We start from the raw sequence: 15,956 nt of genomic DNA on the forward strand, positions 1-15,956 counted from the left end.
AACAAATATATTCACACTCATCCCTTAAGATCTTTAATGGTAAGTATGACATTATACAAAGCCAAATTATAAAATATTATAACACAAGCTGGTAAAGCAGCAAGTCCTGTATTTCTCACTTCTACTGAAAGTGAAAAACCTGTGTTCAGGCTCCCCTGAATAAACCTGCAGTAAGCTCCTAAGTGCTTTGAAGCAGTCCCCTGAAACCATAGCTGATCTCCATCCTAGGATTTGGGGTACCTCATTCTCCTCACTCTTCCTTACCTCTAAAGTAGCCCGTTTTCTTTCAGGCTGTCTAGGGCAAATGCTGGCAGTGCACTTAAAAAGGGAATGGTAAGAGTTTTATGTTGCTTTAATCACAGCACTGGACACAAAATGTCAGTGGTGCCACCAGTTCATGTGCTGCAAGTAGCCATGCCAATAGGCACTGTTCTTGGTGCCTTTTCCTGGACCTGTTCTTACTGATATTGGTTTCAAGATTTCCATTGACTTCAGGAGGGCAAAACAATGCAGTGTGTTTGCAACTGAAATCTTAACAGCCTACACAAAAATGATTCTGAAGCATTATTACATTTTCTCAAACGTTTTAGTGGACAGGGAATTAGGAACATGGGTGAAATTTTAGCCATTTCTTTTATCCATTCATGGCACTGCTTTTAGCAAAATACTAGAGGAAAGCATTCAAAATACAACAAAGGATTTCTAATATATGTAAACCAAGGATGGGCTTAGAGTGCATATGCTTCTCCCCAAAGGAAATACTCTTTTGCATGGACCTGCTGGATTTGACAGTCAAATTGTACCATCACATCACAGTTCTTAAGGCACAGAGCTTCTACTGTACAGAGACACCCACAGACACTACTCGTCTCCAAACACATCAGAAAATGCCCTAGCTGGTCTCCTAGAAAGATCTGTCCCGAGCTTCCTTCAACAACTAACTCTTATGGTTAGTACTGCTGCAGAAATACAACCACTTTTTCATTCCACTCAGCTTAGAATCTTCTCAAGTCTAAAGGCGCCTTGCACTTGAGAGCACAAACCCTACAGCTGTGGTATTTGGCAAAACCGTACCCCTTTCACCCTTCATGTATACAGAAGGTCACCTGCAACCCAGAACCAAGCATGTCTTACTGGAGGCACTCAAAGAGAAAATCTGTTTCTGCTAAGAGAAAATCTTAAAAGCTGTGATATACAAGGTTACAGATGTGATCTCGTTCTTCACAAAAAGTAAGTAAGCCAAAGCAAATGCCGCAGACTCCCCCACAAGGATACCCCAATCCTGGGCTCCAGCAGAGGTAGGTAGGTCACTTTGCAGTCCCTCTCCAAGGAATCACATCATCTCAGGCTGGGATCATGGCACCTCAGAGCGACCACAAACACAGGGGCACCGTGAGTCCTCTTTCCCCAGCCCACCATGTGGAGCCAAGGCAGCGTCCTGCCTTCAGCCGCCTGCTGTGCAGCTGCCAGAAGGCAGCAGATCTGCTTCAATGGGATGTCATCTCCACCTGACAGAGGTGGTTCAGTTTTGCTGGAAAGTTGCCCTTTCCCTTGCTGCTTTGGCTGTCACTCGCAGAAAAAAAAGCAAAAAACCCACTTACATAACTAAAACCAACTTGTGTTTTACCTCCCCACCCATACTAAATCCAGAGTGCAAAAATGAATGCTTGTTTTTCCCCATGTAAAAATGAAAAATCACTCTGTTTTTCCCTGCCTTAAAAAACTTCTGACAGCAAACACTTACCTGTCTTTTCCTGTGCGATGGGTTTTTTGCACAAGAATGTGAAACCTGGCTCAGAACATTTACCGCAAGGGTAAGGCCTGAAATGTTGAAAAGATACACAATCCAATCTTTTACTAAATCTAAGGATTTTTTTCAAAAAAAATTTGATTTTATAGTCCGCTTTCATACATGACCTCCACACAAGGCACTATTAATAGCAATTAACTTTTTGTATTATATTCAGAAAGCCATTACTGCTCTGCTTAAAGTATTTAAAGCACTAGAGAATTTCTGATCCATTTACTAAATCAATTCCTGTTACCACAAAAGAACCACTAATGTGCTTCACGACAGTCTTTTAAGTAAGGAGGAAAAAAAAAAAAAAAAAAAAAAAAAAAAAAAAAAAAAAAAAAGGATGAGTATGACCAATGTTCTGTTTTAAACTGTATTATTTTAACATTTCATCAGCATTTACAGAAATATGAACCTCACAACAGTGCTGGACTTACTCAGCTTCAGCAAATGAAATCATTGCTCACTTGCTCTCATGCACAAGCACAGAAACACGCAGGCACATTCTCCTTTTTATTGAATTTCATTTTACTTCAGTAGAAATGTGCTTTCTATGTAGAATTTAAAAACTGCTGTAGTGGAAAGTAGTAGCCAGTCTGTATAAATGGCTGAGAAATTTCTGAAAGAAAAAACACTCAGTAAGTGCACTGTAATTAGTTGCTCTTTCTAGTTGCCTCTTGACAAATGATGCATGTGGGTCTGGATGAGAGCCCAACTCTTGACCCATGCCACCACTACACACTTCAGTACTTCAAGCAGAACCCCCTAGCCTCAGCATTCTTTTCACTTTGCTTTTTCCAGAAAAAGCGTGGTGCTAAGTAATGCACAACATGAGAATCAGAGATGATTAGGAAAGCTGGAATTCTTTCAGAAGTGCTTTGTATAGCTACGTCCTAAATGTATCTGAGGAAAGTTTCCTGACTTTGATTCCTTCCACAGACGTAGCATGTTTCAGAGCTCCATTCAAAGACAGAAGTACATGGAAATACGCAGGACAAACATTACTTCCACAACACTTAATGATACACTCTGGCAACATTTTTAAGCCTTTCAAACAGAAGATATTCTTGTGATCATTACTTTAACATGGGCAATTATAAGCCTATTGAGAAATGCAACTTTTGCCACAAAAAGTACCCATAAAAATAAGCTTTTTTTTTTTTGGATAGCACTTTACTGCCCCCTTTTGCACTTTAACATTAGAACAGGTTTCAGTGTGAACATTTATCTGAGGAACAGTGTGAAGATATGGGGTAAAACGACAGGGCATCATGTTTAGTCACTAACACACTATCAGGCTTTGTTTTAGGGACATCTTCCACTTGCCTACACTGCAAACAAATGAAACATCTAGCTTTCATGGAAGAGATCAGTAATGGATAGTTTAAATTGCTGTCTTCCATTGCAATCTGCATGTTTATGGGCAACTGGAAAAGAGGGGGATATTGCTCATTAACACTAGTTGTCTCTAGCATAATTTTCTAAAGTAAAGATCATCTGCAACTTAAATTCGGTTTCTTCATCAGGATGACAAAGGGCTTTCCAGTCTGGGGCCATGAATATATTAGCAATGCCTGAACTAAAAAGATGGGTGTATCCTTCAGAACAAAACTTCACAAACTGGCAGGCAAGAATATTTTCATGAAAGGTGAAGACAAGAAGCCTAGACATTTCAAATACTCTGCAAGCCTAGAGGCATAAACCTGTTCCGCAACTCCGCACTGCAAATTACAGTCCGTACAGAATCTATGAATGTCTCTGTGTGTCCACACAGATCTGCAAAGGTAATAAATCTATAGTCTAGTGGCCAGTTATTTACAAAATACTAATTCATTATGACAGAACCAGAGGGGGACCCATCCTGTACCAACCCTCGGCTTCCATTTGACGAAGTCCATGTGTTGCTGTGTACACTTACATTTAAACTGAATCCATTTTCCTCTGTCATCCTACAATTACAATACAAGTCACAATAATATTAAATTTCAGTGCCTACAGCATTGCACAATTGAACCATTACTGTAATGAAAACTGACTCCCTTTGATATTAACACTAGTGTTTTCTCTCATTTGCTAGCCATGAAATACAGGAAGAGACCAATGTTGTTTTAATTAAAGAATTGTTGTTCAAAATATGCTACTGGGAATATTAAAGTAGCTCTTCGCTCTCATGGCAAAGATAATCAGGTATTTATATGGTTTAAATTTTGGGAAAAAAATAAAAAAAGAAAGTAAAATTAAAAAAAGCTGCCATGAATTCAGCGTAACACAAAACCATTGCTCTATTTGACTTGTGCTCACAGAGGCAGGGTGTGCCAAACCCAAGAGATGGCACTTTATTGAAAAGATGCAGAGCAGTAGTTAGCATGGAACAGAAAGTCAAACCAAACCATGTGTGTTTCTTACACAAGTCACTAAAGCCTTTGCTTTCAGAAAGCTAACAGAGAGCAGCTGGCATTTGCCAAAGAACTACTTTTTGAAAAGTGCAAACCAGATTGTTCTATTGCTCTGCTACTCTCTACTATTTCTGTTAGAAAAACAAAACGTCTTATGTCAGCCACAATACAAGGATGCCAACCAAAGTTTGCAGTCTTCCTTCTCTTAGCTATAGTTTGCTCCCACCTGTACGGTCTTGTTTCAAGACATGCTCCAAGCAAAGTCTATAAAAGAGGGCGGGGACTGTCTTGTTAGTTGATGAGACATTAATAATCGGTGATTGTATCTCCAATTCAAAGACAAAATTTCATTTACTTTGCAGTTGTTAGAAAATGTATTATTGCATACCATTTGCCTGAATAAGTAAGCACTGGAAGCGGAACAAATTGTTAACTCACAACTTGCAGGAAAAGTTATGCCAAATCAGTAAAAGAATTGTATAAACAAACAAACCTATTTTGGCAAATCATTTTTATGCCAAGGAGAAAATGACCTTGAGCAAAAATCCAAAAGGGAGACCTATATAATCAGTCTGCACTTGCTTCTTAGATTAAACCCAAGATTCAGCCACTTCCAAGCACAAAGATCCTATATTCTTACATAAAGTACCAACTTCTCCAAGGTTTCACTGATGTGCAGAAGCAGAATTAAAATGGGTGGCCACAGCCACCTTCAGGACAGTAGCAATATCTGACCTATAAAGAAACAGATTTTGGCCCACTACAATGTCTGAGCCTCTGAAATGAAGTTAACCGACACTAGAGTAGTTTAAAAATTCTGTACACATCCAAAATGTGCATCTAATACAACTGATATCCCTGCCCCAAATGGAAGAATCCACTGAAGGGGTTCAGCAGAAAGATGGGGATAACAGGAGATCCAGCTACTCAGGTTTGACCCATTGCCCTGCACTCATGAGACACTGACATTTGGTTCAGCCTCTGCTGCAAGGAGGCTCAGCCAGTGCACCCCTCAAAAAACAGGCCCTCTCCTGCAGGGGAAACGTGGGCTCTTGGGTCACTTTCAGTGATCAGTTGTAGCTGAAATGTGCTGCTGGCATTACACCAAACAATGAGCTAAAAAAAAAGCACAGAAAACTCAGCTGAAGCAGAGCTACCTGTGCAGCTAGACTCAAGAGGCACAGCTGATAGACCTGCTTGAGCTCCCAGCTGACACAAGGGACACACTGACTACTGGCAAGCTATACATCTCTTTGCAAATGCAGACAGGGATGTAGCTTCTGACATAATTTGCTGATTTAAAAAAAGGCAACAAAGCTTTGGAAAGATCTGTATTTGTCCAGCCCTAAAAAAACCTCTTCACCCTGGCCTTGGTTCAAGACAGCTCATGCTTAATTTGTCCTGCTTCAGCAAAAATATTCAGCATTCAGCACATGCTCAACATTAGCTTTTCTGAATAAGGACAGTTTCCCAAGTCAGGCTGTAGAAGCACAGTGCAGTCCTGGCTTGTCTTGGTGTCACACACTGATCTACAGAACAGAAAACTACAATGTGCTATAAACCTAAGACGTGGTTTTTGGTTTTCTTCAAAAAAGTGCCTGAAAGCTGTCTGATACAAAGAATGACTACCACTAAAAACTACCTTTTAAGTATTTTTTCAGGCAGTGAAGTAATCTGTCCTCCAGTGTGACATTCCATGTTCACCTGACCTAAACAGCTCAGAAATACCCTGGAAAAAGAAACCCCCCAAAAACCTGAAGGTAAAGTGCTGTGCAGTGATTAAGCTAAACTGCTTCTGAACTAAACTGAAATTAATTAAACATGAAGAAAGCAACTGAAGTGTGGACAGAGAATGCTGTGGGACTGCAAATCCTCAAAAGGAGTCAAGATGTTCCCAACTCCAAATTTACACTTTCATCCAGTCAGGTATAGAAACCAACTGCTGCTCAGGCAGTAGGTAAGCAGATGGCAAGCACCAAGCAAAAATGAAACTGTGAAACGATGCACCACTGATGAGGAGTCAGAAGAAGCGCAGCTATGTGTGCTTCCACCAGTGCTGGCTGCATAGGTTCCTTAAACAAACTGCTTCAAACTTGCAGAACATCAAAAGCCAGATGGGTCTTCCTGAATGAATCCACAGGCAAGGAGCCAGGATTCCCGTTTGCTGCAGAAATAGGCCTGGACTTGATTTGAGTCTTCTTAGCTCTGACAGGCTGGAGACTGGCAGAACTCCCAATCCAAAATAAAACAGCATTCAAGTGAGACTGGCCTTTAACTAACAATAATAATAATGATAATAAAATTTCAAATCCCTCTTATTAGCTTTAAAACTCACTTCTCTTTACAGTGCAGTGTTCAACTTCCCCACTGCTGTTCTCTGGTTTGGATATTTAAATAAATGACCTATTCAAACAAAAGCTAAGAGAACAGTGAGAAGCAATTTGCAGTACCATAAATTTTTCAGCCTAACATCATTTCACCATCTAACCTATGCTGCTGTGTAAAACAAGCCAAATAATTTCTTGTTTTCCATACACACATGTAAAACTTGACTTTCCTTTAAAGCGTGCAAACCTCTGATCCTACCAAATAAAGATTTGTAAACCTTATTTTAGCCATCACCCATGAGACATTTTAAAAGAACACTACAGGTAGGAAACACATCTTATGTATATGTCATACATCAGGAATGATTCACTTAGCAACACAATCCTCTATCAACCTTTATCTTTTTTGGCTTGGAACTTATGTTAAAAACCAGAAGAAAGTATAGACTATTACATCAAAGTTTAAATCAGCTGCATTATAATTACCATGCTGCTACCTCAATAAACACTGGGTGTTGCCTGGCCAGGATTGCCAAAAAAGATAGAGGTCCTGCCCTTATTTGTTGTCTTTGACAATGTATATAATCACATCAAAGGAAAGTTCTCTGCATCACAGCTAACAGAAAAAAAAATAATCTGTATGTTCTATTTCCTAGAATAAAATTGTAGATGTTTTTCATAACAAGAAAATTTAAATTTTGTCTATAAAAAAATAATTATAATGTAAAGCCCTTTTCAGGCATGCAGGACTTACAGTACTCACTGAAATCACTGGAGGTATTGTTATGAAGTTGAACAAGAGCTAGATAGGCTAAGATTAAACCTGAATTTAAAAAGAAAAAAACTATTACAACAACAACAAAAAAACCCAACCCATATAATTCAATATGACAATGAAGACACTTCCAAGTTTAGGAAATTTCTGTGTGCATTTTTGGGTCTTAAGATCTATCTGGGGGTAGAGGAGCAATGCAAAACTGTTGTCTGTTCTGCCATTTTGCTTTCAGGGCCTCCAGAAGTATACTGAGCTCAATGTCCATGCTTTCTCAAAGCCTGTCCACTCTTCAGTGTTGGGGTTTTTTCTCCCCGTTTAGGGAACAGGAGTGAAAATTGGAAAATCTCTGATTTAAATACACCTTCAAGTTTCTATCAGTGAAAACTCTGTAAGGTGAGGGGAACCTGGAGGGGAAAGACTCTGGATGCAGGGAGAGCTGGGGTCCACTGTCCAGGATGCTCACCATAGATGATTTCCCATTTCTCCCTGTGCCCTGCCAAACCTGTCCGGCCTTATCTGGGACATTTCTGAAATGTGACATGACAAGCAGGTTCGAAAGCTAAACGTTGGATAATGGTGGGCAAACAAAGGACATCGGTTTTTGCATTATTTCTTTAATTACTTTAACCCTTGTTCGAACAGAAAGCATAAGGCCAGAGTAATTCAGCTTCCCCTTTTGTCATTTGCCTGCCATAAATATGCACCAGTCTGCATTTGAAAAGCTGAAGGAGGCTGCAAGCTTGCTGGACATTTATCATGCTCTGTTCCCTGTTAACAAGCAAATACTTTAGTTGAATGGCCCATTAGCAATCATTGTCAAATGCAGAATGCAAGGTGCTTGAATGTGACCGGCCTGTAAATTAGATGAGGTTGCCCCTGAGCTTTGGAGAATTTCAGCAAATGAATTGGATCTTTTGCTATACATTTGTGAAGGTTAAGTTTCAAGACAGGAAACCCATCTGAGCACTTCAGGTCCTATATATTCTGCCAATCCGTCGGGCTTCCCATACGCCCTTGGTTTATTTTTCATTTCTTAAATCACATCAGCATCAGCAGCTTGACAGTTTGGGGTCTGGAGTTCCCTTTTCAGTCAGAATGGTGAAGATTTCCAGCATACTATGGGATGGGGTAAGAATGATAAATTCAAGCATGTAATTAACATCTTTATATTAAAAAAACCTCTGCAATAAACAAACAAAAAAAAGTTCCCAAAACCCAATCCACTTTAAAAGCGTCCGAGCCACTGCCAAACAAACAGCATGAATTCCATTTTGCCGAGCTCATCCCAGGCTCACTCCCAGTAAAGAAAGACACAAGTGTTATTGTAGGATTCGGTGTTTTTTCCCCTTGTGTCTAGACTGCGCTTAACAAATGCAGAGTGCTTTCTTCTCCCCTCTTCCCAGACAAATGAACAGGCAATAAAGCAGATATTTCTTATTTGAATCGTACCCCTGATCTGCAATGTAATGCTGACTTTAAGTTGTGGGCGTTCAGGGTTGTCAGCTGGGTAGGATAGCGAGTATTAACTATTTAAAGGCTCCTTATGAGAAAAAGCAACCAAACCACATCCAAGTAACTGCACTAGGAGAGATATTTTACTACCTTTACAGCTGCAGATCACTTGAAATAAACGGTGAAACAATAGCTATATTGTCTGTCGGCTAAACTCAAGGGGCTGACAGCAAACTCATCCCAGTGACTGTAAACTGGCCGGGGAGGAAGGGAATGGGGGGAGGCAGATGCTTATCTCATTCATTCCTAGATTTCAGCCAGCCTTTCGGAAATAAACACCACCAAGAGACTGAGCCAGAGACATTTGGTTATCTGCAGCTTGACTGGTAAATAGGAATGGATGCTAGTTTGTTTGTGGCTGTTCTGTTTTAGTGGTTTTTTCCTTTTCTTTTCTTTTTTACATTTTTGCCGGATGGGAAACACAAGAGATGCTGAAGTATCACCTGGCCTAGGCACAGACAATGCAGCATGTTTATCTGTGCTGCTCCCATGAAGTGTGAGACAAACTAAAACACAGCTGAAATCAAAAGCTCTCTGTTTTCCTTCCAGATAACCCCAATACTACCTCTCCCCTCTGTTCTCTGTGCCTTGCCAGCATGCTCCTGCCCGAAGCCCAAATAGATTAAGGCAACAAATTTCAAGTGCAGCCAATTCTTCACAAAGGCTGCTGCCAGGGCAGGAGTTAAAAAGGAGAATCTTCCACACCTCACAACTGCAGCCATCTCGGCAGAAAGAAGTAAATGAAATCTATCTTTACCATATTATACACCACCAATGAGCAAGAACTGAGCAGCTTTTCTTCACCGCTCCAACCACCCCAAGCCACAAGTAGGCCTTTCACAGCTCCTAATCCCGGCCCCCAAGTTTTGTGCGGTTCTCACATAATACCTTACAGCCCGGAGCAAGGCCCCTAGTTTATAACACCCCTTTTCAGAGACGTGTCATTTCTAACATCAAGCTAATCTATATGTTGCCATGGCATCACCCTTTATCTGTCTTTACATCTTATGAACTGCATGGATTTACCACATTATTTTTATCTGAAAGACAGAAAATGGTGGTTTTATTGCCATACAATCAGATTACTGCTGCTAGTTTCTCTATGCCTTTTTACCATACTTCAATCAAAAGGGATCAGTTTCTTTATACTCTGCCCTTGATTTACATTACATCTGTAAAGACCTAGTCTGGGTTGTAATCCCCTTATTAACTATGACCAGGGTTGATTTGCCTAAAAATAAAAGCAAATTGTGTCAGACCTTTTCACTTTGTTTTTGATTCGGAACTACAAAATGGATTACTAAAGAAATCTTCAGAGTTCACACGGCCGGTATAGTACTGAATTTAAAATGAGAATTAAACAAGTTAAACATGGGAGCTGTGTCAACGGTTTACATTTTCCATCATGGGAGAAAGGCTGAACTGCATTTGTCTTTGTGTTCTCTGGCTTTAAGGAGACAATGAAGCCACAGGAGTTTTTTCCAAGCTCTTCTAACACTGTCCATTTGCCATCCTCCCTTCCTCTGCTTTTTCATGCAACTCCCCCACAAGCTCTTCTCCCTTGCTGCTCCCTTCCCCACTCCCCCCCCCCAAAAAAACTTCCCCCCCCGCAAGACAACAGAGTGTTAGTTAAGAGTCTACATACTGTGGCACTCAGTATTTTAATCAAAATATTTCATGCAGTTTAACATTCCTATGTAAGTTTCCACAACGCCACACAAAGAATGAGCTCATAAGCAAATCCATGTAGATGTATGATAAATGACCAGAAAAACAGGTTTCTTTATGTCAGCAGCCAAGGCAGACAGACATTAGGCACACATGAATAACATTTTAATCACTACTTTTTTTCTCAGAAGAACACTTTCTTCTCATTTGCAACAAGCAATTTCAAGTACTGCAGGTTTGCACGATGCATGAAGAGCAGATGATAAAGAAAAGACAGGTCCCAAAGGAGGCCTGCCTGTGGCTGCCGCGCAGGGCTGGGAGGCCTGTCTCTGCCAGCGTGCTGGAGCAGTCACCTCAGCTCCTGATCTCCCATGCCAGGAACCTGGGCCGAATTTGAGAGGATCCAGAGTATCACACCTCCAGCAACGTGATCTCCTTACAACAAAACAGGGAAGAGGAAAAAAAAAAAAGAAAAGAAAAAAAGGAAAAGAAAAAGGAGAGGCATTCTCGTGTGTGGGAAGAAGGAGAACTTAAGTGATTTTAGCATGACTTCTAGTCACCGCCTTTCTAAAGGCAATTACTTCATTAAACAAAGTGAAATAACGTTGCACAGCTTACAGATAACATGCTTTAAGACAATTACTATAAATAATGTAGCAATTATAGTCTACATATAAAAGGCTGGTGAAAATAACCAGCTCAGGAAATCGGCCTTCAGTTTATTCTGAATACATCTTGCTAATTCACTTGTGCTTCTGAGACCTGGCTACAAATGCTAGAACTATCAAATGGACTGACTAGAAGCCACCACTCGCTCCATCCATTAGCGCGCCAAGTGTCAACAGCTATGTTTTGGGTACAATTTAGGAGCATGTGTTTAAACCATTTTAACCTTCCACTCCTGTTTCTTCAGCTTGAAGCTGTAATTGCTTAGGTTAGAAAGTGTAGTCCCACAGCACAGGACTCCCAAATAAATTCTTGTCTAGCTGAGAGCCTCCCAAACATGTTGTGAGATACCGTTTTAGCAAGATCTTTGTGCTCTGGCTCGCTTGCCTGTCCTGTGAAACAAGGGCTGTCCATTACCTACAGTTTATCATCCTGACAAAATGTGAGGAATGTGGATGTGAAAGCACTAACAATTCCACCCCTGGTGCTTTCTCCTTTTTTTCCCCTCTGTATTAAAACCGACAAGATTAACCCAAATGCAAACTGCAGAGCATAGTTCAAGGGGCTATTCAATCGGTAGTGAATGTGCATTTGTTTACCTACAAAAATAAGAATTTCAGATACAATGAGAAGCAGACTAGTCTATACGCTACTGAATAGAACATTTAACAGGGTCATCAATTGTAGTTTATTTTATCAGTTTCTGACATGTTAGCATTCATTCAGAGGCAGGCTGTGAAATATCCCATATATAACCGGTTATCAGAGGGAGAGAAAAACAGCTATATAATCTAACTTAATCAGTGTCAAAGGCACCACTTATGAGGATAACCTTCCACATGTCACTAAGGAGAACCGCCTTGTTCTCCGGCCTATAGCACGCAGGGAAATAGTGACGCTTAGACATAAGCAATGCTTTTTTGAATGAGTTTTCCCTGCTTCATTAAAAGGCACCCCAGAACATTACGTGTGGTCCTGAGCGTCAAAGGCAGTGCTGAGCCCTTGTGAGGTGAAACTGAGGTAATCCATGCTATCTGCACAGATTGTTTGTCTTGGCAGAAACAATACAGGCAGAAAGTCCCCCGTTAAAAAGTGTCAACATGAGTTTAAATCTAGAGTAATTTTTCCTCTGTTTTCAAGATCAGGTGATCCACAGTTCTTCAGATGGTAAGTCTATAAAGTCTGCCAAGACCATCTACAACAATGACGTTTGACCTCCCAAGCAATAGAGTCATAGGTATAATTATTTTATGGAGGTCACTTCAATCTCATGATTTGGTCAAGGCAATAAAGCAGATCTCTAAAAAGGTAAGGGGGGAACAGGGAGGAGAGCTCTCTGTTCAAATAGCTACTGCATGCTCTCCATCCCAGCCACCTGCTAGAAATTATAACCTCTAGGCTTCAGTGCAAAACCAACTCACTTTATATGTTCACCTTTACCTAAAATTTATTATTTCATACTTTATATTAACCTAACAACTTCTCCCATTTTAATTGCCTATCTGCTCAGCAGATTTATTTCTTGAGACTTTCAATAGAGTTAAATGAGCAGCTTCCCTGAATAAATTAACCAAAACCCAAGATGGTTATTATTTCAAACCTAGAAAGGAGCTTTATTATTATACCATGCCAAGATCTATTCAACAGCTTTACTTCCCAAGCTAAAATTCAGCCTGAATCCAGAGTGAGGACAACCTTATCTAAGGACAAATTATTCAGGATCCTTCAGGCAAACAAGTGTGAGAAGAATTAGTAAGAAATTCTGCTCGGAGAATTAGAGCTGCCTCACCAGCAGCAGTATGAGGAATGCATTTGCAAGCCTCCTCAAACGCCGGGCCTCCATGAGGCCTATAAATCACTAGCCCCAGCAATTGAAAAGACTAATTTTAATAGTGTTCTTCTTCACTGTGGTGATTAAGCCTCAATGAATCACTCAAGAAAATTCAATTACATCAGCAACACAACCTATTTTTAAGCGTGCATTTAAGTTGAAAAAGTAATGAGATATTATCATTAGATCTACCATTAACAACATTCAAACCTTTTTTGTAATCAAACAGTTTAGAATTAACTAAATGGAAACACGAATCGCGTTTGACAAAAGAAGCATATCCCCAGGCTCTGTGAGATGGGCTGAATTCAGCTGCTCGGATGCTTTCGTTCCACTGATGGCTAATAAAAGCGATCAAGGTACGTTTAAAAAAAAAAAACAACCAAAAAAACCCCAAAAAAACCCAACAAACCAGCAAGTGAAAGCAGGTTGGGGCTGGCAGAGGAGAGCCCGGAGCAGCCGGCTCTTCTGCTTTGGAAGAGTGACCTCTGTAGGCATAAACCCAGCGAGGGCTGGGATGCAAAAGCATTCCCCTTCCTCCTAGGCCGAGCCAAGGCTGTTTTCCACCAGCACAGCAGGCCCACTCCTGCTATGCAACCCCGGCTCTCAGCCTTTGCCTTTCGAGAGCCTAAACAGCCTTATAAAGCCCGCTTTATAACCGGCCAGGCCGCTTTATTCTCTGATGTGATGCCGTGCCTTTCTTAAGCCAAAGAAAGGCTTTAGCTATGCAGGATCATGGAAGTGCTGAGCCAGTGACTGGAGGTAAATTTTATATGCACCACCTGGTGCATATAAAAAATAAGCATTTGTCAATCAATATTGCAAATAAAGACTCTGAACTGAGCCCTGCACTCCAGCCAGGTTTGTTTTTTTTTTTTTTTTTCTTTTTTAAGAAAGATCAGGAAACTTCTTGGTGAAGAGAAACAAGGCAAGTATTAAAAAATAATACAGGCAGAAATCTAGAGTGATATTTTCCTTTAGTGAAAGCAACAATTGGTGATGACTGTAAAGCAAGGTTACTTGGCAAACTTGAGATGCTACTCCTAATTCAAACTTCGAAATCTTCACCAAACTCGTAGAGATCCTGACACCTGCGCAGGATTAATCCCTGATCCAGGAAATACTTCATTCATACTTGTCTCATCACCACCACACATTTCCTCTACAAACTCCCCCGGGAACACAAGACATGTACTTACTGGAGTTAATGGGAAACGCTAAATTCAATTAACACATTGCACATGATTTTCAATACATACAACTGAAGATGAAACATGCATATAAAAATATTTTAAAAGCATTTCTGCTTTAAAATTCCTTTAACTCATTAGCGTCTGCCTCTTATCGTGATTTCTCGTCTCCAAACTAATCACAAAAGTTCAGAGGCTCTCACAAGTGAACAAAGCCAACTTCCATTTTGTATGTTAAAAATCCAAGGAGACAAAAGAGAAGTGTAAGGAGCTTTACATCACTGCCTCAGACTTTTCTTTAGAAGGACAGCCCACTTTTCATAAAGTTCCTCTTTCTAACAGCAATAATTTTGTACGTTTAAGTAAAGTGGATGGTGTTTTAATTTTTGTGGGTTTTTTTTTTTTTTTTAGGATAACGCATCTCTTTTAAAAGTGAGCTTTAAAAGCGACGTCCTAGTAACGCATGTGCATTTTTGCTTGGGTTTGTTAATGAAGAATGACACTAAATGGTTGTGTGATGGGTAATGCTTAGTTCATTACTCACTGACATGTGCCTTGATACCATCAACTCCACAACCAAATTTAGCCCTGTTATAAGCAGATGTAACTTCGCTGGAATCAATGGGATGAGTTTGCATCTGCAGACGGAGAAGTTGGAGAGTATCACCCTTTCCTGGCAACTCAGCGCAGCCCGGCTCCTCCGCTGCTCCGGCCCGGGCGAGCCCGGACCTTTGCCAGCAGGTTTTATCCTGCTACCGCCGCACCACTCCCCAGCCCGCTCCCGGCCCGGCCCGGCCTTCCCTCCCTTCCTCCCTCCCGCCGGGGGCAGGGGGTGACCAGGCAGCTCCGCCGTCACACGGAACGGCCGCCCCGGGAAGGGCCGGATCTCGCTGCAGCCCCGGCCGGAGCCCCCGCCGCGCACCGCTAGCGCACTCCGCCCCGGCCCCGTCTCCCGCGGCCGACCTGCGGCACCGTCCCGTCCCTCCCCCGCGCACGGAGGACAGCGCCGGTCCTCGCGGAGACGGCGGGCGGCAGCGGGAGGGAAACTTACTTGGGGTTAGAAGAATTCCAATATATGGGGTCTAAAACGATGGACCGCGCCAGTGCAGTTCTGCATAAAACCATCACGGCTCCCCAGCAGTACTTCCAGGCGGAGGCATCTCGCCTCCGCGCTGCCATGGTCGCAGGCGGCACCGAGTCCCTCCCCGGAGCCTCAGCAACTCCGCCGTGCGCCTTCCCACGCACCTGAGCAGCAACAGCAGGGTGGGTGCCCGGTATCCCAACAGCCGGGATGATTGATAGGGGAAAAAAGAATAATAAAAAAAAAATAAAGAAAAAAAATCACACAGTAAGAGTCGACGATGCACTTGGCGAGAGCTGCAAGCAGATCTACTGAGTCATGTATGCCACTCGCATGTAAGAATATTTCCTGTGTGGTCAGATCCAAGCTACCTCCGAAGTAACAACAATAGTGGGGAAAAAAAAATTGCAAACGCCTCAGTCTTTCCTCTTAGTGGTGGTCTCCTGGCTGTCTTGGAAGATGCCACTCAAACTGCCAACTCCCATTTGCATCCAGAGCGCCATACGCGTTCACAGCGTCTAAGGCCCGCGTGAAAAGGAGTAAAACAAAAAATAAATTAAAAAAGGGCAAAATAAAGGGTGGCGGAAGAAATAAAAGGGTCGGGAGAGGGGGAAACGACACAGCTTCGGCGGGCGGCTCCTCCTGTATGTCTCTCACTGCTCCCCGCAGTTTGCAATCCGCACGAACCCCAGCCCGGGCTGTTTCGGGCAGCTCG

At 41.7% G+C, this 15,956-nt stretch overlaps 1 protein-coding gene across 1 annotated transcript in view; it reads right to left on the reverse strand.

Moving 5' to 3' along the window:
• The window catches only part of EFNB2 (ephrin B2), a 44,553-nt gene extending 29,208 nt beyond the window's left edge, over positions 1 to 15,345 (reverse strand). Inside the window, exon 1 of the mRNA XM_063392404.1 lies at positions 15,212 to 15,345. Coding sequence (XP_063248474.1) covers positions 15,212 to 15,339 — 128 coding nt within the window. The 5' untranslated portion in view covers positions 15,340 to 15,345. The remainder of the gene's footprint in view (positions 1 to 15,211) is intronic.
• Between the last annotated feature and the right edge of the window lie 611 nt (positions 15,346 to 15,956).

This window comes from Prinia subflava, chromosome 3 (genome assembly GCF_021018805.1).
Source record: "Prinia subflava isolate CZ2003 ecotype Zambia chromosome 3, Cam_Psub_1.2, whole genome shotgun sequence".
NCBI classification, from domain to species: domain Eukaryota; kingdom Metazoa; phylum Chordata; class Aves; order Passeriformes; family Cisticolidae; genus Prinia; species Prinia subflava.